General features: G+C 46.0%; 1 protein-coding gene across 1 annotated transcript; it reads left to right on the plus strand.

The window, feature by feature from the left end:
- Window positions 1–498: 498 nt before the first annotated feature.
- LOC116489923 (alpha-2-macroglobulin-like protein 1) lies at window positions 499–24,837 on the plus strand. Its single transcript, XM_032188723.1, has 34 exons — window positions 499–530; window positions 1,238–1,301; window positions 1,382–1,544; window positions 2,341–2,393; window positions 3,838–3,991; window positions 4,434–4,518; window positions 5,065–5,185; window positions 6,027–6,144; window positions 7,145–7,254; window positions 7,593–7,760; window positions 9,013–9,237; window positions 9,348–9,411; window positions 9,932–10,077; window positions 10,221–10,370; window positions 11,175–11,369; window positions 11,840–11,924; window positions 12,520–12,673; window positions 13,655–13,883; window positions 14,184–14,307; window positions 14,469–14,590; window positions 15,011–15,062; window positions 15,467–15,550; window positions 15,983–16,159; window positions 16,485–16,566; window positions 17,215–17,371; window positions 18,510–18,681; window positions 19,110–19,324; window positions 19,598–19,813; window positions 20,554–20,669; window positions 21,333–21,423; window positions 21,724–21,792; window positions 23,014–23,116; window positions 23,833–23,843; window positions 24,724–24,837. The coding sequence occupies exons 1-34, from the start codon at window positions 499–501 to the stop codon at window positions 24,835–24,837; spliced, it is 4,221 nt and encodes a 1,406-aa protein (XP_032044614.1).
- Window positions 24,838–26,166: the final 1,329 nt, after the last annotated feature.

A 26,166-nucleotide genomic window follows, 5' to 3' on the forward strand; every position in this document is an offset into this window, starting at 1 on the left:
AGTTCAAGGAGTAAGCCTTTAGTACACATCACATCCTTTGGCATTGTGGTAAGCAGGAGGTGCTGTGAGTCGTCCTAAGAAGGAAAATCAAAATGTTGGCACCTGTTACCATCTCCCCTAATATTAGCAGCAGACAGGCTGCTCAAGGCAGCTTGACAGCACTCAATTGTGAAAGCATTCAAGGCTCCTGGCCAACAGGACTTTGACTCTCTCTTGCTGTGGTTATGAGCTCCAGCTGAGAACTGCCAGCAGTTCACATCTGTGAACTTCACCATATCTGTGCTGTTCTGATCTTTCAAGGCCTTGCACTCCTGTTGCTGCAAAAGGTGCTGATGCTTGACACAGCCTAGGGACAGTAAGCAGGAGTAAGTTTTCAGACCTCCTTGAATGTTGGCATTTCTTTGGTTCTAACTGCTGCAATACCATTTAAGGTGAAACAAAACAAAAAGAACAGCTTGTTGGTATTACCCATGGGCACAGCTATGACAGCAGCCACAGATGTGTGAGATTTGGAATGAGAGCGAGGGCGGGTATGTGAGGGGCTGAAGAAAACGTGTTTATGAGATGCTGTGTCTGGGACATGAGGTCAGTACACTGGGTCTCGTACAACAAATGGCATTGGTTTTGGAAGCAGAGACTGTCTCTTTCTGTAAGTGTATGCAGCATGTACTGTAGCCTCAGTGGTAATGCCTACATTACCAGTAGATGAGAACAGTGTGATCTGCTCTCACCAGGATCTTGACAGTGGAATAAAGCAACCAGAAGTCTTACTAAGAAGTACCCAAATCCCAAAGTCAAAACTCATCCCATCAGAAAATCAATTTCATCTGGGTTATCTATCTATCTATCTATCTATCTATCTATTTATTTTTAAAGAAATTATGCCGTGGCAATACCATCTCAGCTCTACCACCCCTTCTCAGAGACAGTGTGCCTCCAGCTCAGCAGAAAACAAGCAGTCCCAATCCATGTGACAGTAACACTGCAAAGCAAAGCTGGGAATGCAAGTCTAATCACGCAGACCATCTCTCAGCTCATCTTCTTCCATTGCACAAGCTTCCAGGTGAGGAGGATATTTTCAAGGATTGTGAGTAGGGTGGCTATTTCATTTTCTGCTTTTGCTGGACTGGAAAGACAGTTAACTGTGTCATCCCATGGGACTCTCTTAATCAGGCTCTGGATCTTCTGCTTCAGCCTATACAGGTTCTTCCTGCTGTGTACCTTTTTACTCTTCTAGAAAACATTCTGAAAAGTACTGTGATATCTTTCAGGGCAAGAAGGACTGGAGCAATAAGAAATCAGTATAAAAATCATTATAACAAAAGACTGGGGATCCACAAACGAGATTCAGCTTCAGTTATGGTTACAATTATGCCTGCAGGTCCCTCCCCCTGTTGGACAGCCAGAGGAAGTAGCTTTTATTGAGATCACAGCCTTGGGAGCCGGTTCAGAGGTTCAGAAGAAACAGAAAGTCCTAATCAAGCATGCAGAGAAGAAGACTTTAATCCAGACAGACAAACCTGTGTACAAACCTGGACAGATTGGTATGGTTATAATGCCTTGTGTTGTGAGAGGAGGGACAGTCCTCAGGCCACAAATACAGGGTAGCCTCCAGCTCCTGCAGTGGGGCCTGCACCACCTCCAGCTCTGTTGGAGGCTGTTCCTGCTTTGAGGGATTTGGGGATACCTCTGCCACGTGTTGGCATGGCATGTTTTCTGCACTATTACCCATACTCGGACAGTGTGCCAATGTGAACAGGGCTTGTGTGTTTTGGCAGAGGCATGAGAAAAGGCCCACATGGCATGGTGTTGTAGTCATGATTGCTCCGGTCAGACATGGTCTGTGACTGCCCTGAAGCCTTCTCTCCCTCACAGACTTCCTCAGAGGACGATCATGGTGCTGCAAGCCCCACCACTAACACAATTCAGATCACCTCAGTGCAAAGCTGTTTTCCCCATTATCTCTCCACCTGCTGCTGGCACTGACCTTCACTGAAGGCAATACTGAGGGCTTCAGTGTAGGTCCAATGTCCATAAAAAATGCTGTTTCTCACCAGTGCAATCAGCCTTCCCAGAAACCCCATACTGTCCCTCCTACCATTTTTTTTTTCTTATTTTTTTTTTTTTAGCAGGCTACCAGCTCAGAGCAGGTCTTTGAACTTAGGCACTAAGCTTCTGCCCATACCCTTTCAATGAAGCACACTGGCACATCCATACATACTAACAGACTTTCATTTAGAATCACAGAATCATTAAGGTTGGAAAAGACCTTCAAAACATCTGGTCCAACCATCCCCTTACCACCAATGTCACCAGTCCTGTTTTTCTTTTGCTCTATAGTCAAGTTGCGAATCGTAACCTTGGATCAGAACTTCATTGCCAGCAATGAAACAGTAAGTCAAGAGGGGAGAAAACTTAGTGTGTCTGAAAGTGCTATGGGTTGCCTCCACGTTTTTTGGATCAGCGTTTAGCACTGCTAGGTGGACAGCTAGTCTCAGTCTTGGTTTCAGTGCTTAAAAACACCATTGGGTAATGCAGATACTGTTCATGAGATCCTGGGGCGTTGCTTAGGGAAGGCTCATGGATGACTGAGAGACAAAAATGCTGGGGAGGGGAGAGGGGCATGAGAGGTGGCTTTCCTGAAAGTGTCCTACCACTGTTATTTTCTTCCCACAGCACCGCCTAGTGGAACTGAAGGTAAAAAAACTTTGTTGAAAGTGGCAATCTCCACCCCTTGGGGAAGACAAAGGTTTGGAGATGACTGGGGGGAGGATATGGATGCAGAAAACCAAATACCTCAGAATGAAGGAGAACAGCACTTGAATTATTGCCCTTCCTTTAGTGTCCACACAAGTGTGGCAGTGCAATGTTATGACACCAGTCTCATAAGGGTTCCTGCACTGCCAGTGAGAATCAGTTAGCTGTCCAGCCAACTTTTCTAGAATGATCAGAATACTTTTAGTCCCTCTATCATGTGAATTGAAAGTTTGTGAAAATATAACATCTTTTTCAGGAGATTTTTATATTGTTAAATATACAAAAAATATAAGTTAGATCAGTTAGTGTTGTGGCTACACAGCTTCCTAAAAGATCCAAGCTTCCTAAAGCAGCTCTCAGGATATTGACCTTACAATCTGCTAGTCTTAATACAAAATGTAAAATATGAACTACAATCACCCAAGCTGAGGAAAGATGCCCAAAAGCAGTGTGTTTGTAATAACCCATACAGAGAGGTCCCAGTTCCAAACAGCAACAGACAGTTGTGGGCCAACCATGACTATCAATAAAGCCTCAAAAGGAGCTTACAGCTCCACAGCCTCTGCTCAGCATCACAGGTCTTTAAATCCTGCTTTCTGTTAGGGACCTCATGTTGCCTTGCATGGTGTCCGGAACTTATTTCCCCAGACTTTCCCAGGGATTCAAGCTATCACACTCCCCAGTGGTCACTCTAGTAGATCATGCCTTAGGCAGCATGTGCTGTCAGAATTGACCACTCTCGCAGTGATCTTGGGGATATGCCAGCTCAGATCACCAAAGGGGCATTTGAGAGGAACCACCTCTATCTCTTAGTGAGACCTGCTGGCAGCAAACTACAGTTTTGCAGCAGTCAGTGAGATGGTAGAGAGCAATAACACAATAGAATGGCTTTCTCAATGAGACAGGGAGAAAGGCCCTATAGTCTTTAAGCTGAGACTCACCTGAGCACCATAGCTGTGTCATAGGTCTGGGCTCTCAGGATGACTATGTGCACTCAAGCCATGCTGTGGTAGCACAGGTATTCTGGAAGTGTCTCTTTTTGCACTTGTAAATAACCATTCTCTATGACTGCCTACACAGGACCCCAAAAGGAACCGAATTGCACAGTGGCTGAATGTTACCCCTGTGGGAGGCATTGTGGATCTGTCCTTCCCTCTGGCTGCAGAAGCACCAGTTGGAGAGTATACCATCAAAACGCCTGACCGCACACATACCTTCAGTGTAGAGGAGTATGGTAAGGGTCTAGGGAGCTCACAGCAACAGAGAAAAATTCATTCCCTCCAGATTCCCAACTTCTTGCAGGGCTGAATTGGCCTTGCAGCTGTGAACAGCTGTGCTAGTTGCGCAATTTGTGCTAGCACCTCAAATGTCCCACCATATGCTAATAGGTGTTATCACTGACTTTCACTCAGACCCACTGGCTTTCTCCTTCCACATGTCTTGAGGAGGGACTGAGGCACTGTCCTGCAACTGTGCTCTGTGAAGTGGACTAAAGCTGTCTACTCACACCACACTCTCTTAGCCATGCTGCTGTTGCATTCCTACAAGGCCTTGTGCCAGTCCTGTCAGGGACAGGGACTGCCTTTCTGTGAACAGCCATCTGGGGAGGTTCTGGACATCTGGGACAAACAAGCTCTCTCTCCTTACTGCATTATATTTCTCTTGCTTTCTCACAGTTCTGCCCAAGTTCAGTGTCTCCATCCAGATGCCTCAGGTGGTCACCATCTTGGAGGAGACCTTCCATCTCCATATCTGTGGCATGTGAGCTGACTTACCTTGGCAGAAGCTGCATTCTTACTCTTTTAGAAACTGAGCAGCTATCAGTAACCAAGCGCAAAAGATCTCTGCCAACTGTCCCCCTTGCTGATGTCTGGTACCCTGACATCCTCTGCTAAGGAATTCTGCTGGACTCTCACCTTTCTCTGTATTCTCTCTCCCTACTTATTTATCTATGAGACTGAAAGTAAGACAGTGGATCTCCTTGGTGAGGCATGTGCCATACATTACAGTACCTCTGCTGCATTGATTACTGCCACTGGGGAGGGAATAATGACTCAGACTTGTGGCCAGCACAATGTCTGCTAGCACTGTCTAGTGGGATTAACGTAAATTTAGAGAGGAGAATTCACCCACCACTGCCTTCTGCCTTAATCTGATTAAGTCTTTGTAAATTCTTGGCTCATGATCCATGAAGATATTTCCAGCTGCTGGGCTGTATAGCTGCAAACCACAGGCTAAAGCAAATATCATTTGTCTTGAGTCATTGTTTCTATGCATGTATGTAAGCCCTCTCTGCTATTTCACCAGGTACACATACGGAAAACCAGTTCAAGGTAGTGTGAAGGCTGTGGTGTGCCGTAAACATATCCAGTATAAAAGGAAGTCTCCCAAAGCCAAGCGTAGTATTTGTAAGGACTACATTGGCAAGGTGAGCACATGGGCTACCCAATACTCCTGAAAAAGAGAAGAACAGGGGCAAAGAGAAGGAATAATGCTAATGTAAGATGTGGGGTGGGGATCAGCTGTTGAAGCAGCATGTTCTTCAGTCCAGTCAAGGATGATGGACTAATACGTTCTTAATTTCACTGTGAAATAATTGTAACCCATCTCAGTAATTTATCTAAATGCACTTTGGTGCACTCAAAGGAAGGAGCATTTGTAGATAAGCTATCTGCTGCAGATTTACCTACAAGCCAGGTATTGTGACAGGACAATAAAAATAGAGATACTGTCCACATCAGTTGATTTCTGATGGATGCCTCTTAGCAACAGATTTTCAACTGATGTAAAGAAAGATGTATATACTGTTTCCCAGAAAGAGCTGTTTTGGAAAGACAGAGATTACCTCTTATGTCTAAGCAAACAATTGCAGTTCAGCATAAGCTTTACTCATTTATCTTTGGGGTTGAATAAATGTATCTACATTTGTTTACGTGTTTTTAAATAACCCAGCATATATATATCAAAGATAAATCCTGCCAGAGCAGAAAACATCATGTTTCAAGGAGAAATGGCAATTAATGTTTCCTAGTGGCAGGTGAATGGGTAAAGGATGTAAAGCATGTTTCATACACACATGCTTGTGAACCAGGATCTCCTATTCCTCAGTGCTCCAGAAAGAAGATGGTTCATGCCAGTATGGGCAGTGCTCCTTTATCTCAAGTGTCTTAGTCATGTAATTTAGACTTCTGGGCCTTGGGTTTAATCTGCACAACAGAAATGATTAGTGCATTCATAATCAGTTAACAGATTCAATTTCACTCCCTCAGACAAATGAGGACGGCTGTTTTACCACTGAGGTGCACATTAAGACCTACCACCAGAAGCGTACTGACAATTACGATTTCAACCTAGAAGTTGTTGCTGCTTTGAAAGAAAGTGGAACAGGTAGCAAAAAAAAAATCTACATTTTGTGGAAGGTCTTTTTATTTACACTCTTACAATATGTTTTCATTTGGGTTTTCACCTGCAAGACTCCCTGTGTCTTGCACACAGGGAAAACGTGGAACTTTATACACTGGCTTCCAGGGGGCAGGTGTTCAGAGGGTTGTGTCTTTCCTGGAAGCACTACAGCAGCATGGGGCGTACCACTGAGATCTAACTCAAACAGGCAATGTAAGTTCTTCCAGTTGTAAGATAGGCTTTACCAGTATGCTTGCTACCCTAGAAGTTGGTGTGGCCATTCCAGCTCTGACAGTCACCTTGGTTTATCAGAGGTGGACTAGAGCTGCTGTTTCTCCTCATCTGGTTACAGGAGAAATGTGGACCAGGCCACATTCTTTTTTTTTTTTTTTTTTTTTTTAAATCACATTTTAGGAAAGTCCTTTGGAATGAGGAGGGGCTTAGAGTAACCAGTGATAACCTGAGCCCCGACTGAGCCCAGAGCTAAATCTCCCATCCTGGAAGGTGTCCTCTCTTCCAAAATGTTACAAACCATTCCTTACAAGAAAATGTTTCCCAGCCCCTTGCTGAAAGCAGTAATATGTATTCACTTACCAAGCAATGACAGTGATTTCAGTTGGGCACCACATGACAAGACAGCAGACCGTAAAATAAGTTGTGTAGTCAAGGGGAAATGCTGCCTTATAGCGACTCTGCTGTGAGAATGGAAGGAGAATGAAAGGGGATAAGTGGGAGTGGAACAATTTTAAACAAAGTCAGAAAGAGCATTTGTGTCTGGCAGAAACTCCCTGGTAGACCTCTGTCCTTCCAGCAGCTCACAATGTAGGAGACACTATTAACAATTACTGTGTGTTAAATGACTTCTGAAGCTAAATGGAGAAACTACAGTTCCCTGTGAGTGATACATTTACCTCCATCCATTCAATCCTTCTGCCTTTGCTCATACACGTGATACTCACTTGCATGCATCTCCTGTCTTTCTTAGGAGTGGAGTTCAACACCACTGAAAACTGCAAAGTCACTTTTGGTATCACAACTCTTCAGTTCTGGGGGACAAGCTACTACTATCAGCAAGGAGCTCCCTACTATGGAAATGTAAGCAAACAGAGCAAAAATGTGGAATGTTCAGCCTGAGGGGATGGCAGACACAGAAATAATGAGTCCCCTTGCTCTGAGCTGTCCAAAGCTGCCACAACTCTTCTATCCCAGTCTTTTCTTTGATGTCTCCACCAAGAGATAATCCAAAGGTGTGGCCACAGAATAGGTACATAGCTTTGCCAGGTGGGATGGCTTCTGCATAAATGGCGAGGCATTGGAGGAATTTGGGAGGCCACACTGAGAATCCCTTTGCAGAGAGGGGAACTGAGTCTTCTGCTGTGAAGCAGATTTTCACTCCCAAGGCCTCCAATTTTCTGTTTTCTGCATTGTTGCAGCTGGAACTCAAAAGTGGCAATGGGACCCACCTGAAGAACAAAAAGGTGATCCTTACAGTGTCCTATGGTAGCAGGAAGCAGACCAAGACCTACTTCACAGATGACACTGGGATGGCCTCTTTCATCTTAGAGACTTCAGCATGGAACAACAGTGAAGTTCGACTGCAGGTTAAGGCCAATGATTACACTGGATTTGGCTAGCACTAAGCGATGCATCCCTCAGATCTATAGTCGATGTCATTGTCTCTGTATAGCCAGGGAGGTGGAAGTGCGGAGCAGTGAAATGACAGACCTAGGGCAAGAGAAATGAGCCAGCATTCTGATGACACACACAGTCCTTGAACAGTCAGGAGACATGATGACAGACAGGTTTGTGGACAAAGGCTGTGTGATGTTGTGACTGAGGTCTATCCACATAGCACCTCTGGTTGAGGTGGAAAGGGCTCTGAGGCTGGGCAGGGACAGAAAAAAAGAGGAAGGACTCCCATGAGGCATGAAATGGGAAGTTAGGAAAGGAAAGGAGAGAAGCATCTGAAAATACATGTAGAGAGGAAAAAATCAGTGACCAGTTCACTATATATCACCCTCATAGCAAAAGAACTAGGATATAAGAATCTTGGATGTAAAAGGAAGGAAACTTAGGAGAGAAAGAAGGAAAACTAGTAAGGAACCAGTTGCTGCAAGACAATCTGGATCAAAACAGGTAACCAGGATAGAAGGAGCAGAGTGGGAGCTAAAGATGGCTGCCAGGTATAGGGAAATGACAGAGAAAAGTTCTGTCTGCTTTCCCAGGAACAAGGAAGGCTTGTCTGCTCCTCGGGGTAGGTTTCTAATACCTGCCATATCTACACTTCCTAGTCAAGTCACTTCAAGGCAAGTCTTTCCTTTTCATCATATTGTATTTAGTATCTTACATGAAGGATCTTGACATGGCTGGAAATCTGTAAAATGTTAATTAACATCACAGTCTCAGTACAGATAGATCATAGTTTAGAGATGAGCAAGGCTATTGATCTTCAGTTGTCCCCTGCCATCCCTACTGAATGGATCAGGGAAATTGCTAGAAGAAATATGGTGCGTGACTGGAATAACACTGAACAGTGAAATACATTATCAGGGCAGATCCATGTTGATACTTGCCCCACATGTACCATACAAATGTGAAGGGTTCAGTGGTTTGATCCAGGGACTATTACGCCACTCTGCACGACTGAATGATTTGGCCTGCTCTAAGGATAGCAGAAGCCTCCTCCTTGCCTCCTTCTGTACTTTTATTTCTCCTTCCTTCAGGTCAGTATAGTGGTGCTTTCAACACCTTACTGTGGGAGGGTTCAGAGGCTGCTGTCCCATCAGTCACAGTTTTGGCCTAGGGAGATTGTAAGAAATGTTTGACGACTGAGTCACCTTTTCTATGCCACAGGCAAAGACCCAGCCAGAGGAATTCAGCAGTCAGAACGCGAGGGTGTCTTATGGTACTGCATCCCTCACATTGAGGGCCTTCTACTCCTCCAGCCGTAGCTCTGTGAGGATCCAACCAGTGCAGGCAGCGCTGCCCTGTGGGGATGTGCAGCAGGTCACCGTGAATTATCATCTCCTGGCCACTGAGCTGGGGGACGGGGCTGCCGGAGCAGAGTTCTACCACCTGGTGAGTGCAGGGCAGCACAGGCAACGAGGTCAGATTTGCAATGGGTTTGTGTTGGCACAGGGCCCTTTGCTGGCCCAGATCAGCCCACTGCTCTGTTCATTCCCTTTTAGGTTTTGGCCAGAGGATCCCTTGTGCATCATGGCCAAACAAGAGTACTTCTTGATCCACCAGTAGGTAAGAGTGTCTAAATACCAAGAACAGATTAAGGACCCAACAGAAAAACCTACATGGGGAAGGACAGAGAGATCTGAGACCAACAGGAAACAACAAAGCTAGAAAAAATAATTCAAGTGGAATGGCAAATATGCTATCTCTCTTCTGCCTTCTAGTTTCCTTTTTTTTTTTTTTTTTTTTTTTTCTGATCAAATGAAGAAACTGTGAGAAGTTAGCTGCCAACCAGGAATTATCAGAGGCCTCCAAGAGAAAACTCAGAGAAATATATTTGCCACACTCCAGTGGAAAGTAATTTCTCTTGCAAGCATGCAGTGTTGCAAGATCCCTCATGATATAAGATCAGTGCTAAAAAATGGCACTAACCTACAGCCTGGTCTAGCCTCCCCAGAAGCAAGACAGAATAGCTTTTTATCCAAGTAACTGTACAGAAGTATTGCAGAGGAACCATTTTGCTGCCATAATCCTTACAGTCAGACCTCCTTGCCTCTTCCTTTACTGCTGTTTCTCCTTCTTTGCTTAGGTCAGTATAGTGGTACTTTCAAGATCAGTCTTCCCATTGACATCATTTCACCCATGGCTATGCTCTTTGTTTACACTACCTTCCCTGAGGGTCAAGTGGCAGCTGACAGCTTCAGCCTGAAAGTCTCCAAGTGCTTCAGGAACCATGTAAGTAACACGCAAAACATAAGGGGGTCATAGGCTGGAGTGTAGCCAATTAACTAAAAACTGACAACAAATGTCCAGCAGAACCCAGTAGTCACAGATTCCTCGTTCAATGTCTTCTGCCCCTTTTTCTTCTTCCATTTCAGGTGAAGCTTGGCTTTTCAGACACAGTGGCTCTTCCAGGATCAGCTGTCCATCTCCATTTGCAGGCTGCACCACGCTCCCTATGTAGCATTCGTGCTGTAGACCAGAGTGTACTTTTGCTAAGGCCAGAGGCTGAGCTATCCAGGGCTAATGTGAGTTTAAGGCTGAGCCCTGCTGATATTGGAAAGATGCCTTTTGAATATCTAATTACAGTCACTGGGTAATCAGGCACAGTGGATATATCAACAGGTATTTAAATGGGGACAGGACATGGCTTCATGAGGAAAAAAAATGAAGGCAAACATCAATCATCAGCCAAAATTACTGGTTTCTGTGGATGGATCTAATAGAATAACCCACTGACATGCCCAAGTACAAACTAATGACACATTCTTGCCAAACTTAGTGTACTTTGCAGCAATGGCATCCAGATGTCTAGGGACTTCCATCTCCTGAACCACCTTATGACAGCGCTCCAAAAGAAGAGTTACGTTAGAAGATATGCCCAGTGTATGATAGGCTCCATAACTTTGTCCCAGCTCACATGAACTGGACAATCCTTCCATTCACAGACTAGACTGGAAATGGTGCTTTGGCAGTGGAAATGTCTAATTTCTCACCTAGGCCTGGGATGCATTATGTCTGAGGACACTTGAGCTGCATCTTGACACTGTCTTGGCAAATCCGGGATGTGCCCTCAAAGAATCCTTCTAAGGATTCTTACTGGCCTCCTTGCTGTTTGCATTAAGCTCTCAGGTGAAAACTATGAGCCACAGCTAGGCACATATTGTTACTGTTCATTCTACATATCTGAAACTTGTGAAGGTTTTCTGTGAAGATAGAAAACCTTTGGAGATGGATTTTTGTGGCAGGCAGGATCCAAGCTCTGCGTCCATCACAGAGAATCTTGCCAACCTCTCAAACTAACCCGTACTGTTTTCATTCTCTGCCTGCAGGTGTACAATATGTTCAGTTATCCTCAAGAGCACCCCAGTATCCTCACAGACTCTTACAGTGACTACTGTACTGTCCACAGGAGTTCAGGAACCACCAGTTCTCAGACCACACTTCCACCAACAACTACATCACCCTTTCTGTACAACAGCTATTCTTATGCAGTGTCCCAGCCAGATGTCTATGGACTTCTGAGGGTAAATTTAATTTCCATAAACCCTGAAATACTAGAGCTGTGCCCTTTTGTATGCTGGGTCAGCCCAGAGCAGCTTCACAGACTGTTCTTCCTGTAAACACAGCAACTTCACGTTCTGAATTTGCCAACCTTTTGAAGTAATAGATTTCTGACATCCCATGCTCCAAGCTTTATAAATTCCCATTGATAAGGCACATCCCTAGAAGCCGGCTTACCACTTATCCAAGACTCTAGGCCCTCAGACTTTGTAGTGGTTGGAAGGAAAGGGAAGAGTCAGAGGAAATAGGAGGTTGGACCTAGGCTTTGTGAGTAGGATGGCTCCACATTCTCCCTGCTTAAATTTTCAAGTCAGTCAGAGGTGTTACAACACAGGGTGGTTGATATGTTGGGAGGTGGGGACAGAGACAAACCCCAGACATACCACTCCCTCCACTGAAATCTGCCTTCCTTTCTTCCCCTTCTCTCCCCCAGAATTCAGGTCTAACGTTTTTAACCAGCCTTAAAATCAAGTCTCCAATCGAGTGCCGCACCCAGACCACTTTCTACGACTACATGTGTACATTTTAATTTATCCTGCTTCTTTGGAAATCACGGGTAACATACAGGTTGCACAAGGGCAGCTAAACGTGCAGTGTGTTGAGGAACTGGGAATGGCTTCCAGAGATAAGTGGGACGTTGCACATGAGATGAAAACCACAGGAAGGGGAAGGGTCCTGACATGTCTAGTGCACTGGAGTGGCAGAGGGTTGACTGCAGTGGTTCATCTGCTTCTGGCAGACAGGAGGATAATATGGCCAAGGGGAAAAAGCTAACTCTCCCATAAAGGAAGATATGTTTTTAAGACTAAGAAAGGTCTCACTGTAAACCAGATAATGAGCCAAGATTGGCTCTGGGCAGTATAGTATCCAAGTCTTTCAGCAGAGGCTGAGAGATCAGAAGTGTGAGCAGGTGGAGTTCTTCATGGGGGAGCACACATATGCTGAAATCCACGTGCTGAGTAGTCCACTGGAAGTAGTGAAGTAGGTCAAGGGCATCTTGGAGAGGACAAGGGGGATCAGAGTGGGAGAGGGAGGGATGGAGAACTGGGTTTTTCCCAGCTGAACTGTATCAGCAAAGTAATGTCTTTGAACGAATGCTTATATTCCCAATAGCTTATGACCATCTGGAAGACTTGGAAGACTTGGATCTAGAACTAGATGATGCTGTTGAATATGCTGAGTCAGAGCACATTGAGCTGGGCAGCAAGGCAGGGCCAGTACGTGCCTGGTTTCCTGAGACATTCATCTGGAGTCTGGTCCCCATCAAGTGAGTAACTGTGGGCTGTGGCCCCACACGGACTTCCTGTCAGTCACAGCAGACAGAGAATGGGCAGGAGCAGAGCCAAGGCATTACCATCTTCCATGCCCATAAAGAAAAGGGGAGTGTGAGGAACTGGATAAGGAGTTCAGCACAGTTCCTGGATCTTGAGGTTTTCCACATGACCCTGGGGAACTTAAAATCACAGGCTCCTGTAGGATGGAAGGGGCCTCCTGAGGTCTGGAGCTCATCATCCTGTGCAAGGCAGATGAGGTTTTAGATCAGGTTGCCGTAGTCAAGTTTTGAGTGTTTCCAGGGATGGAGACACAAACTCCTTGGGTTCTGGTGTTTGACTGTTCTCATGGCATACTTTTTCTTGTCTCAAGTCAGAATTTTCCATGTTCCTGTTTGTGTTTGTTACCTCTCATTGTATCAATAAGCACCTCAGAAGAGATTGGCTCCATTGTCTCTACACCTTTGCATTAGGTAGCTGTAGAAAGCAGTGTGATTTTACCATAGCCTTTGGTCCCTGCTCAGATGAGTCCCTAATTCAAGAATATATCTGAAAAATATTTGTAGTATTGCCTTTTCCCCCAGCTGCCTTCCTCATGAACAACTTGGTTGTATTTCATAGGTGTTACATTTCTGTAATTTCCTCTATAACCTCCTCCACTGACCACAACAGCCCAAACAATACTAAAATGTACCACCTCTTCATATGGCAACCAAATGTGACAGTTGTAGGCATGGTTATTTTTTAATAGAGTGAACACTATTACTACTATTACTATTGCTATTACTATTCCTATTATTCAGGTTAAGGCTGTGATTTAAATTCAACAACAGGAATCTTTTTTCTGTGAGTACTGTCACATCAAAATGTGTTCTTCCAATCCTTCTCCTCCCACAGATGCCTAGAAATCTTCCCAAACACCATAAGAAGTTTTTACAGGGATAGGGCTCACCTCTTCTGCTCTGTTTCCTCCTCAGTGATTCAGGATCTGCTGAGTTATCTGTCACAGTACCTGATAGTATCACAGACTGGAGTGCCATGACTTTCTGCACATCAGAGACCCATGGGTTGGGAATCTCAGAGACCACCAGCCTGCGGAGCTTCAAGCCCTTCTTTGTGGAACCCATCTTGCCCTACTCCATCTTCCGGGGAGAGTCATTTCCCCTGACTGTCAAAGTTTTCAATTACCTGAAGCAGTGCATGGTGGTGAGTGGCTCCCTCCAGAATTGGTGTTGGGCAAGGGAATGTGTGGTAACCATACTTTACTGACTGAGGCCCTCTTCAGAAATCAGCTCTTCAGAAATCTCCACACACCTCCATCTCTGTCCAGGTTTTCCTTCCTGATAATCTCAACACTGTAGGGTTGTGATGCCCATGGGCTGTTGGTGGCCCACAGGTATTGCAACAGGGCCATTATCAAACTCACCCTGGGTCTAAATGACATTTGGATCAAAGAGCTTAAAATAGCAGCTCTGTAACCTGAACTCCCTTTCATTTCACCTCTAGCTCCAGCTTAGCCTAATGAACTCCAGCGATTTTGAATTTGTGCATGCAAATGTCAGATTCACCGTTTGTCTGTGTCCCGATTCAGCAAAGACATTTTTCTGGGATGTGAAAGCTACTAAGCTAGGTAAGAGGTGGACAAGGGAGGGGCAGCGTCTCAAGCAGGAATGGGACTGGTCTGGAAGGGAGAGTGACCTGTTGTGGGAACCATAAATGCGGCCTTAGGCTGAACAAACTGAAATGTAGGCACTGATGTGCCACCTGGCACCTTAAACTTTTGTTCTCTAGGGAAGGTGAATTTCACTGTCACTGCAGAGGTGATTGATCAGAAAGATGTGTGCACTGAGAGTACAGCTGTTGTGCCAGAGTCTGGAGGGAAGGACACAGTGGTTAAACACCTGCTGGTGAAGGTCAGTGTGCTTCAGGTTCCTGGTGGGATCAGAACTGGGTCAGACTCAATACAGCCTGGTGGGGTGGGTCTAGGAAGGGAAATCCCACTTGTCTGTTGGTACATTTCCCAATGAGGCTAGTCAAGGAGAGGTTCTTACAGTAAGTTGTGTAGGGTTGAGAGCTGAATACCACCAGTCTGGATATGCTTGGTAAGACAGAGACATCAGAACTGATTGCTAGCAAGGCAATGTAGTCAGAGGCCATGCAGCAGCTAAGAATCTTGCTTCCCAGCAAAACTTCACCAGCAACATGCATATTCTTTTTAAAGCCCTTTGCAAAGCCCATGAGGATGGAAATCTTGCAGGAAGGTGGGGTGCTGTGCAGCTGATATCTCAGATTATTGCTCCCTCTTCTGCACTGACAAGCCTTTTCCCCACCAGGCAGAGGGGCTGCTGGAGGAAAAGACCCACACCTCGCTCCTGTGCCCTAAAGGTAGGTGCAGATACCAGAGAGATAGGGACCATCTCTCCCTAGAAATGGGGCAGTACATGTGTGAGAACCATGGAGACCAAACAGAAGCAGGGTGGTCTGTGAACAAATCCAGGAGTGTCTAGAAGGGCATGGAGAGGGGCAGGTCAGGGATTTTGGAACTTTTATGGAGAGGCAAAGTCATTCAGCATTACTCAGTAGCACAAGCTCTTGGCAGCACAAAGCTGCCACATGACAGAGTCACACATCAGTGGGTGGCCTGATCTTTGTGTCACCCTGTCTTTTCAAGGCTGACTTCAGTACAGATGAGGTGATTCCAGCCTTTTTTACACCATCTCCTGTGGATGCCTGTGGCTCTGCACTCTCCCTCCTGCCTGTTGCTATGCTGATGCTTTTGCCGTTTGCAGGAACTTCAGCTTCGGAGACAATCACTTTCACTTTGCCAGAGAACATGGTCCTCGGGACAGAGAGAGCCCACATCTCTTTCTTAGGTGAGATCCAGAGGGGACTTAGAAAGTAAGATTTTTTCCTGCAGGATTCTTTTCTTCTAGTGCCACTTCTGTAACTTCTGTAGCAGCATAACAGGAGGAAATGTGTACAGGGAGGTGTAATATTGGGTCCCCATTCTTCCAGAGAGTTATCCAGTCCTGGTCTCTCTTATACAAGTGACACTGGGCTAGATGGGCTTGTAATTTCGCCAAGCCAAGAGACATAGATGAGTACCATATTGCTATTATTACAGGGCTGCACCTTTGATCATATAGCTCTGCATGGCCAGAGCCCTGTAGACATTAAAGTCACCTTAGTATGAACAGAGGTGAACTGAGCCCACTTTTAGCAGGTTATCTGGAGAATCAGTGAGCACAGATTTTTTTATATGCAAGAATTTGTAAAGCTGCCAAAGCTGTGATTCTGTTGTACAGGTGACATTTTGGGGACAGCACTGGACAACATAGATGAGCTCCTCCAGATGTCCAGTGGTTGTGGTGAGCAGAACATGGTTCATTTTGCCCCCAATGTCTTTATCACACGATACCTTCAAGAGACAGGACAACTGACTCCGGAAATCAAAGAGAAGGCAATTGGCTATCTGGAAAGTGGTGAGTGTATTTCTGCTCATGCTGGGTTATCAAGCTGGTGATGTTCACTATGCTAGGTTGTACAGCGGGGACCTCAGGAGAGAGATGATGCTGAAAAGGATTGGTACAGTGTCATTTGTGCGATACCATGGGAATTACAGTGTTGTGAATCAGGCTGCCGTGTCTCAGCTAAACAAAGGGTTCAAGACACCTTTAAAAGCCCTTTGCTGAGTTCCTCCGAGACAATGCTTTCTATAGTGATCTGCAGACTTATTGTCAGGGCAGGTTGTCACCTTGAGAACATGCCAGACAGAAAATTTTCACTACCTCCACTCTCTTCCTGCAGGATACCAACGGCAGCTTCTATATAAACACGCAGATGGCTCATATAGTGCCTTTGGGGAAGGAAGCGAGCCAGGGAACACATGGTAAGCAGGGATGTCCAGACAGAGTTGAGGAACAACAGCCTGACCTGGTCAGGCTCAAGCTGTCCTGGATTTTGGCCTGGGGAACGTAAGGGTGTCTGGAGATGTGCAGGTATTTCGTACGGACACCACTTCTGAGGCTTTTTGGAAGAGCACCACGAGACAGTGAACTGACCTGAGGTACTGCTGTTTGACTGTTTGTGTTTGGACACCCTAACCAAGCCTGCTTTTGAAAACTTGGCTGCAAAGCCTTCTTCTTTCCAGCTTTTCCAGTGTGCTTTGTTCCCAGAGGGGATTTGGGAAAGGGGCTGAGTGAGCAGCCTTTATACTTACCAAATATCAGCCCTCGTGGGTTTAAATCACAGATGTGGACTGTGTTGGAATTGGAAGAGGTCCAGGGGAGCACTGAACTGTCAGTGAATTTTCTATCTCAGACATCCTCTTTCTGCAAATGGGTGAATCTGAGCTTGAGTTTCAATAGCATCTATCTCATGTGCATTGCTTCCAGTTCCCAGTCTGCTCAGAGGCTCTGACATGCTGGCATTTCTCCAGGGATGAGATAACAGAAAACACAGAGACTTTTGTCTCCTTCTGGAGATGGATGTCAGTAACTAATTCAGTCTGATTTTCTTCACCCTTCCTTGGCTCTAGGCTGACTGCCCTTGTCCTCAAGACATTCAGCCAAGCCCAGGACTTCATCCATATAGATGAGCAGAACATAAAGGATGCTGCCAGTGCCCTGATTAAAAGTCAGACTCCATCTGGCTGTTTCAAGAGTGTGGGGAAACTCTTCAACAATGGCCTGATGGTATGACATACTCTGGTTGTTTATTGGATACCTCAGGGCTGCTTTACTTTCTGGCCCAATGTGGGTGCCAAAAACAAATGAACCCTGCTGCAGGAGGGAGGCTCTGATGTGCTCAAGGTCACCCTTGAGTGACAGTCAGGGCTGTGCTTAGTCATGGTTGCATTTTTGTTATTCCCTTGGTAAACAGCTTCCTTTCCCATTGCTGAACTGCTGTTTCATCCTTCAGTCTGAGTTTCTCCCTGTACAGAGAGAGTCTGAAACGGAGTAAATGGCGATTAATCGCAGCCACCCATGTGAGACTCACCTTACCAGGGATGTGCCTTACTCAGTCAGAAACACAGCACTTGTACATGCACAGACACACACACACAGCACCATCAAAGCAGAGCCTGCAGCAGTTCAATGCACCAGACCTCAGATAATTACTCCTCCAAGTGAAGAGAATGGTACCTTTCATTTCCCCTTGCAAAAGCTATGTTTTATTTTGGTCCTTCACACCCTGGACCCTCGTCCAGGCCCTCAGCTGAGGCGCCACTGTGCAGCTGGGTTGTGGGAATATCACTTTCCCCTGGCGCTGAAATCTGCTGCTGCAAATCCTTTGCAGGGAAGGGAAAAGGGAAAAGGGAATGTGTTCTGTGTTCAGCAGAGGGTGATAAGCTACACAGAGGAGCTTGAGGTGCTTTTTTTGGGAAATGGGACCTGCTAGAATAGGTACCACCCGTGGCACTTCTTTAGCAGAGGAATGGGACCAGCATTGCTGTCTCTGCTGGCTTGGAGTTCACTTGAGGCAGAATGCAGTGGAAGACTTCTCCTGCTCTTTTCTCATGGCATCTCTCCTGTTTTGTGGTGGCTGCAGGGTGCAGTGGAGGAAGGACTGGGGCTGAGCTCTGCCATCATCACAGCTCTCATACATGCTGGGACACCACGTTCTGTGAGTAACAACAGCAGGGACACTCTGTATGTGCAGCCGTGCTGCAGACAGTACAATGGCACCCTGCTTTTGTTCACACAGGAGTGCATGATGTGTTTTCTCCCTGTGTGTCCCGTCCCTATTTCCACCCTCCCCTGCACACATTAAGGCTGCATTCCCTCCCCATACACCCTGCTATCAATTGGTGTGCTTTTATTTGCATCCTAGGACCCAGCTGTGCAGAAAGCTCTGAAATGCATAACGGACCTGGTCAATGCTGACAGCGGCAGTTCCAACCTCTACAGCCTGGCACTAGCTGCAAATGCCTTTGCAGTAGCAGGTGATAAGGCACTGAAGCAGAAAATCCTCAAAAGACTGGATAAGGCAGCCATAAGATCAGGTACCAGAGACTGCAGGACAGGAGAGAGGGGTGTTGGCAGGACTGCGTGGAGAACCCAGGGCTGAATCACCAAGAGAATGTGGGGCAGGAGGGGGGGAACACTGGCAGAGTTCTGGGGAGAGCCCAAAGCTTGGATAGGCTCTGTTTGCCACAGGCTATATCCACGCTGTGAGACAAACTTGCTCTGTGGATGATATCACAGTCCTGATCTTCCAGGCATCCAAACAAGGGGAGTGTCATGGATATTGTAGAGCTCCTCCACAGCCTGCAGGTCTGTTTTTTATTGGCAAAAGCAGGATGTGGAGGACAAATAGGAAAAGATGTACCCATATCTTGTCCCAGTTCATGTCTTTACTCAGTGCCTAGGAACTCCAAGGTCATTAGATACAGCTACAGGCTCAATAAGTCTTCCTACACTCCACCTCTAGATGCCCAAATATTCTGGAGTCAACAGTCCAAACAGGAAGAAGATTCCCTACATTGGTATCGGGCTCCATCTGTTGATGTGGAATTGACATCTAGTATCCTCATGGCTCACATTTCAAAGTCAAGCTTGTCTTCAGATGACATCAGAAAGGCATCCCAGATCGTGTCATGGCTCATCAAGCAGCAAAACCCTTATGGAGGCTTTGCTTCAACCCAGGTAATCCCCTGGGGCCATTGGCAGTAAAGAACCTGCTGTCAGCTGTGGTTTTGTATTAAAAAAAAAAAGAAAAAGTTAAAAAAAAAAAAAAAAAATTAAAGTATGGATTTACAAGCCCCTGGGTGTTGATGAATGGTAAATATTTGTATTGCTCTGAGTTAATCCTGTGCTAAAAGTCCAAGGGGAAATCTCAACCAGGGAGGGAAAAGCTAAGGACTGGGATGCACAGGAAACAAGGATTCTCTTTTGCCAACTATGCATCTCTTCCATCAGGACACAGTGGTTGCCTTGGAAGCCCTAGCTTTGTATGCAACCAAGACCTTCAGCAAGGATGGCCCTGATCTTCAGGTTTCTCTCTCCTCTGAGGGCTTCAGTAAAAACGTCCGAGTAGACAATACCAATCGCCTCCTGCTGCAGACAGTGGAGCTGCCTGCCATTCCCAGAGATTATACAGTGCATGTACAGGGCCATGGGTGCCTTTTCCTGCAGGTAATACCAGTCCAGGGACAAAAGCTCTGTCTGGGGAAAAAACATGGAAGCTGGGGGCCTCTACCTTGCTGTTAAGTCAAGACTGAAAACAGCCTGCTGCAGTGATTTGCAAGAGTGTGGGGCTTCAGAAAAAGATGGAGCATGACTCTTTGCTCAGTCAGATAATGATAGGACAAGGGGTAATGGTTTTAAGCTAAAAGAGGGGAGATTTAAATTAGAGGTTAGGAGGAAATTCTTCTCTCAGAGGGTGGTGGAACAGGTTTCTCAGAGGCACTGGAACAGGTTTCCCAGAGAGGTTGTGGATGTCCCATCTCTGGAGTTGTTCAAGACAAGGTTAGATAGGGCCCAGAGCAACCTGATCTAGTGAGTGGTGTCTCTGCCTATGGCAGTAGGGGTGGAACTAGATGATTTCTGAGGTCCCTTCCAACCCGAGCCATTCTATGATTCTGTGATGATTCTATGATTTGGGGCTGGTAGGAGTAGCTGGGATCCAGCAGGGAGGAAACTGCAGTTCCCAAAATGAAGTCAAGATCATTGCCACCCAGTCAGAGCTGTATTTCTGCTCCAAGGAGTGCAGTGACCACCACCAGGAGCAGCACAGTAGCATCACCTCTGCTTCTGCCACATTATTTTCTCTTACACCAGTGCAAGACGGAAAATGGCAGCAAAAGACTAGACAAGGCTACTCACCATCAAAAAATTGCTGTTTTATGCCAACTAGCCTCTTTATGTCCTGACAGGCAATTCTGCAGTACCACATCCCTCCACTAAGGAAGGACCTCACCTTTGCTGTGTCTGTGCAGACAGAGTGCACAGCACCCGACGCCACCCAGTTTCCTGTCACCGTTCATGCTCGGTAGGAGACACTCAGTTTCCCCTCTCCTCCCCTGTGCTAAGAGGCTCCTGGCACTACACCAGTCTCTTGATAGCCAGGATTCCCCTTTATTCATGAGGTCCAAAAGCTAAGATGTCCCTATTCTTTTAACTATGCCACTCCTCAGCTTTGTGGAAGGTACAGGGCCATGGAGGGATGAGTTGGGCTGTAGTCCTATCTCATCATCATGCCAGTCATCACAAATTCTCCCAAGCTCTGTGAGTCTCACCTCCTTCTAAGACTAGGTCCCAAAACACTGGTGTTGTGAAGGTCCTGTGGGACTTCCTAAGTCTCCCTCCCTCCTGGTTAGCTGTCACATCACTCTCCTCTGCTTTACCATTGCCTGATTTGGGACAGAAACTACCAACAGGACAAGAGGAGGTTGTGATATTCCCTGCCCTGACTAAAGAAGGAAACTCCAGAAGCCCCCAAAGGAATAAAATTCTCCTAGGCTGAGCATAATTCAAAGATAAATCAGGGGAAACACAAAAATTTATCGTAGTGCAGAAGCAGGTATGTTTACAGGAGGAACACTGGAAGGAAAGGCAGATTCCTCCACCTGTGTCCCAAAGCTGGGCTGGAGTATCTGTGGAGATCATGGCTCAGAAAGTAACATTAGTGCTGTCCCCTGGGTTCCTGCTGCAGCTACACAGGGAACCGTGTGTCCACCAACATGGTCCTGATCCAAGTGGAGCTGCTGTCTGGATACAGCCCCGTGGCAGATTCACTGGATGAGGTGAGACCACAAGTTTGCGTCCAGCTGGGATGGGAGTGGTGGCAGATGTGCGTTGTGCAGGTTTCTATGCAGAACCATCATCATTTCTGTGGACAGAGAAACGTTGTTCTTTTCCTTCTAGTAGATCCTTACACCCAGAGTCTCTTCCAAGCCACACAGTGATCTTCACCTTTTCTTCCTACTGCCTTTTCCTACCCCAAGCACTTTCTTGGCCATATGAACATTTTACCCATGCAAAGGTCAAATACCCCTGAATATTTCTGCTTCCTGCTAGAGTTTTTCTGACTTTTTTTTTTTCAGCTAAAGAAAATGCCCTTAGTGAAGAAAGTTGAAAGTGAAGCTGACCGAGTCGTTCTTTATCTGGAGGAAGTGAGTGAATTTAGATTAATGTCATCACTAAGAGGACTGTGGGCTGGCAGATAGCTTTTAGCTTACTCATGCATTTTGGCTCTATTAGTATATTAAGCATTGAGAACTGCTGTTCTGCGTACCAGCCACATTTGTTAACCTGGAGAAGTATGTGTGTCAGCCTGCAGTATTTCAGCTTTAGAGACTGTATACGGGGCCACTTAAGTGAAATGCAGCTAACTGATGATAAGACTACATCTGCTGGCACTGTTCAGAGACTGCTGAAAGTCCGTATACAGTGTCTGATCAGGTCTGGAGAGGTAGGAGTATCCACCCAGTAAATTCAAGCCAGTCTGAATTCTTAGAAAGCCCTTAAGTGGCTTGAATTTAGTAGGGCACATCCTGGATTGCACATGGAATTTGCCAAGATCACTCAAAATTAAACCAAGTGGTTGTGTGAGCTGCAGCGCTCACTCCACAGCCTCGTTAATCAACAGATTATCGACCACTCCAGGTTTTCTCTGGCTGTATGTAGACATATACAGCAAAAGAAACATGAGCTGTCATGAATTTAAAATTCTGAATTTCCAAGGAGCACTTCTACTGTTCTGTGATTCTTTATCTCCAGCTGTCATTCAGCCGAACCAAGTTATCCTCATAGAAAGCTGGTTATTGTAATGCATCAGACTTGCAGGAGGACTGCTTTTGTTACATGTACAGCACAGGGCAGAGAAAGATTTCAGCTCCAGCTGCCTGGTAGCACAAGATGGGACTGACCATCAGCATCTTGTGTAACTACCATCATCCAACAGATGTTAATCCACAGCTTGGATGTGGCTGCTTCATGGTGAGAGTTGTGTGAGGCTACAGAATAAGAGCTGATGCAATAGGACTTCATATAAGCAAGTAGCCACTGTGGCAAAACACATGAAGGAGAAGAGCTGGATGGGAATGTGGGATTGGTTGGGAACGCCAACTCTGTATTTATATACCGAATGCACATTGACTCTGTGGACTTGATGCCTTTCATGAATTGAGTAAATTTTGGAGACACAAAATGGGAGATGGCCACAGAATGTGAAGTAAAAGTTTTTTTTTTTTTGAGATGGACTAGAAGGCAGAGCAGATCTGCTGCAGTGGTGATGTCTCCACAGCAGATCTGCTCTCTGGTGAGAGCAGGTGGAAGGGATTGTCTTACACGACTTTGGTTCTGGTTCTAATCTGTGCATCTCTTGGTCTTAGCTGACTCGACAGCCTCATGCCTACACTTTGCTGATGCAGCTGGACATGCCAGTGAAAGATCATAAGCCAGCTAATATCAAGGTTTATGATTACTACATGCCAGGTGAGCTTAGATGCTGTACTGCAGAAATCACAGAAATGTCCCACTGGGAGGAACTTTCTGAAGCTGTCTTTCTGAAATTAGGCTTTCTGGTCTATGACAATACCATCCCTAGCATGTTTATTTAACTGCCCCTTAGAAACTCTCTAGTGGTGGACTTACCCTCTTGGGCTTCAAAACAGTGGATTTTTCTTTCTCTGGACTCAGAGCTTGCAAGCCTGATGTTGGCATGTGGCTCCACTTAACATCTAACTCTTCCAACAAGGGATAGGCAAGAAGCTCGGAGCCATGCTTTTGTACACTCATTTTGTGGGAGGCAACAAAGGAAAGGGACTGTAGTCACTGTGGTGAGGGGATGGCTTGGAAGAATGACAGTAATAATTTGTTCCCCGTTCCCTGAGGTCTTTAGCAGGAGGAAAAGCTGGAAATGTGTCTAGGATTGTTATTACTTCAGAAAGTGGGGAGTCCATAACCATAACTGACCTGTTTGGAACTTAAGGCTTCAACAGCTCACCAGCCCCATAACCTGAGTGAATCCAAGCTAGCTGCAGCACCGAATCTTTGCTACATGCAAGTGGTTCCATGTGTCAAAGCAGAGGGGAGACATGGGCTGTAAGCTAAGGGGACACCTCTTCTAGAAACAGAGGCATAATGCTGGGTTGCTTTAGGGAGTTTTTGGAAAATGTATCTCACTGGTATATTTTCCTCTCCTCTTTCAGAAGAAACAACGGTGATCAGCTACAATGCTCCCTGCACATGAGGTGAGGGCTGGACACCTGTTTTGTCATCACAGGCATGGTCCTGAAGAGTTTAGAGAGGGAGGGGGATGCAGGCAAGGGCTCTTGGTCAAGAAACTTTCGACACCACACACTGAGAGTAGGGAACAATTAGCAAGGTTAAGGGTGAATTCCTGTGTCCCAGTGATTAAACTGAGGAAAGGGAGAATTGAATTTGAAGTGGAAAGTTTGAGGTGACCAGCTCTTAATAGAGCTGAAGGCACGTTTCATAAAACAAGGGCTGACTGTCCTGAGTCTTACCACCAGTCCTGGCATTTTGTATTGAGTATACTTAACACAGTTCCTATTTATGTTATTTGTCTTGCAATTCTGCAACCCTCCAGCCCTGTCCATGCAACATGCTGTGTCAGCTTTACTGCAAGGCCTGACTTCTTTTCAATGCCAAGCCTTCTGCAGCCTTCTGAGCCGTGCCAGGGAATGGATACCTGTCCCATCCCGCTTCCAGGCTGGGCGAAGGCAATGCTTGAACTCTGAGTGTCTGGTCATGTTCTAAACTTTGCTGCATCCCCGTGCTTCCTTGTCTTCAGTCCACAACATGGAGAAAAACACCTGCTTCATGGGTCACCTGTGGGAGACACACAGCCCTGCCCTGGGATGCCTGCCACAAGCCCCACATTCTTGGTGAAGATGCTGCTGCAGGCTTTGTACAGGCAGCTAAGATGTACTTGTAGGACAGCCAGAGAGAGCTCTGTCCTTGACAGCTTGGCAGTCTTGTTTGGTCATGAGGCACAAAATAAAACCCTTGAGTTCCCAATGTTTAGTTTTAATACTTCCGGAACACAGACTTTTTTGTCCTTTTTTTTGTCTCCACAGGAACAGGAACAGACATTCTCTGCAGTCTCTGTCCATCAGTCCTTTGTCATCCCTGCTAACAGCCACCACATGGAGATGAGAAGCAAAGAGAAAATACTTGAAATTACCTTCTGAGCAATTAGTTTCCTAAAGGCTAGGACTATCCCAGCTTTCTTATTAAAAGTCAGTAGACTAGAAGTGTCTGGTTGAGTGATCATTCAGGTTTACCGTTTTTCTTCCAAACTAGGAAAATCATCTTTAGGAGAACATGGGCAAAACAACTCTGTTCTGTGTTTGCATATACAAGTTCTAAATTCTGCCCTGCCAGTAGCAGACTTGCTTGGGAGAAGGTAGAGCACATGCCAAGGCAGAGTTTGTACTTGGTGGCTGTGACCAACAGATAAGCTTTAGTCAAAGGCAAGGGAGGACTGGGATATGTTCAACAGTTCTCTGGCCAACAGCTACACTTAAAGAACTTTACCAAGAGCAATTGGCAAGGATTTACTGCTGAGAGGGGTTGAGAGGCTACAGTGTCAATCATACTGCATTCCTCTCTGGAGCCTGCTTCAAGAGCAGGAATACAGGAGCTTGCAGGAAGGACATATGAGATATGGCTGTCACAGCATGTACAGTTGCACCTTATACCCCAAAGCTGCCTGGGTCTTACTCAGCAGAAAGTGCTGGAGACCATGAGGAGAGAGCAGGGGAGGAGATAGAAAGATTGTACACCGTTGATGGCAGAATTAGTATCCTTATGGGCTAAGCCTGCAGTTCATCAACAACTGGCACAATGACAGCAAGGTCAGGGGTGATGCTTACTTTAATTCTTCTTCCCAGGAATATACCAGATATATAACAGCCCCCCCTCACAGCCCAGCCCCCTCCCAGTGCAGGCACAACTGCTGGACCGTTGTGATCCCTAAGTCCATCCACTCAGGCACAAGACCACACGGGCTCAACTTTAATGGGGGCAGTGTCGTTCTACTGGGGGTATCTGGGGCATCTCCTTCCATTCGGTCCCCAACCTGAAACATTGGGCAAAGGCAGAAGTCATGGTGTGGCAGTTTCTCACTTCTCCTTTACCACAAAACTGTGACTGCCTCCTCTCCTTTCTGAGGAACCATGTGCATGTGGGAAACAGAAGGTAAGGCAAACAAGGAGGGAGTGATCCAGCACCTCCATGGCTATCACCAGACTTGTGTTGGATAGGAGTGCCGGTGGCTCTCTAGGAAGATCCCTAGGATCTGTATAGGCAGGTCCCACAGTGGTCTGTGTGTGGGATTATGTCAGGATGAAGCATATGCCATACCAAAATTTTGCTTTATTCTTCCAGAAACAACAGATCCAAACCTGTCCTCACCTCAGGCTGCTACTAACAAGCCATCCTCTCTCTAACAGCTGTTTTTGTCACCCCACAAGACAAAGTATTACGTCTTCCCAGCTTCATCTTGCTCCTTTGGCTCC

Source organism: Aythya fuligula, chromosome 1 (genome assembly GCF_009819795.1).
Source record: "Aythya fuligula isolate bAytFul2 chromosome 1, bAytFul2.pri, whole genome shotgun sequence".
Taxonomy (NCBI): domain Eukaryota; kingdom Metazoa; phylum Chordata; class Aves; order Anseriformes; family Anatidae; genus Aythya; species Aythya fuligula.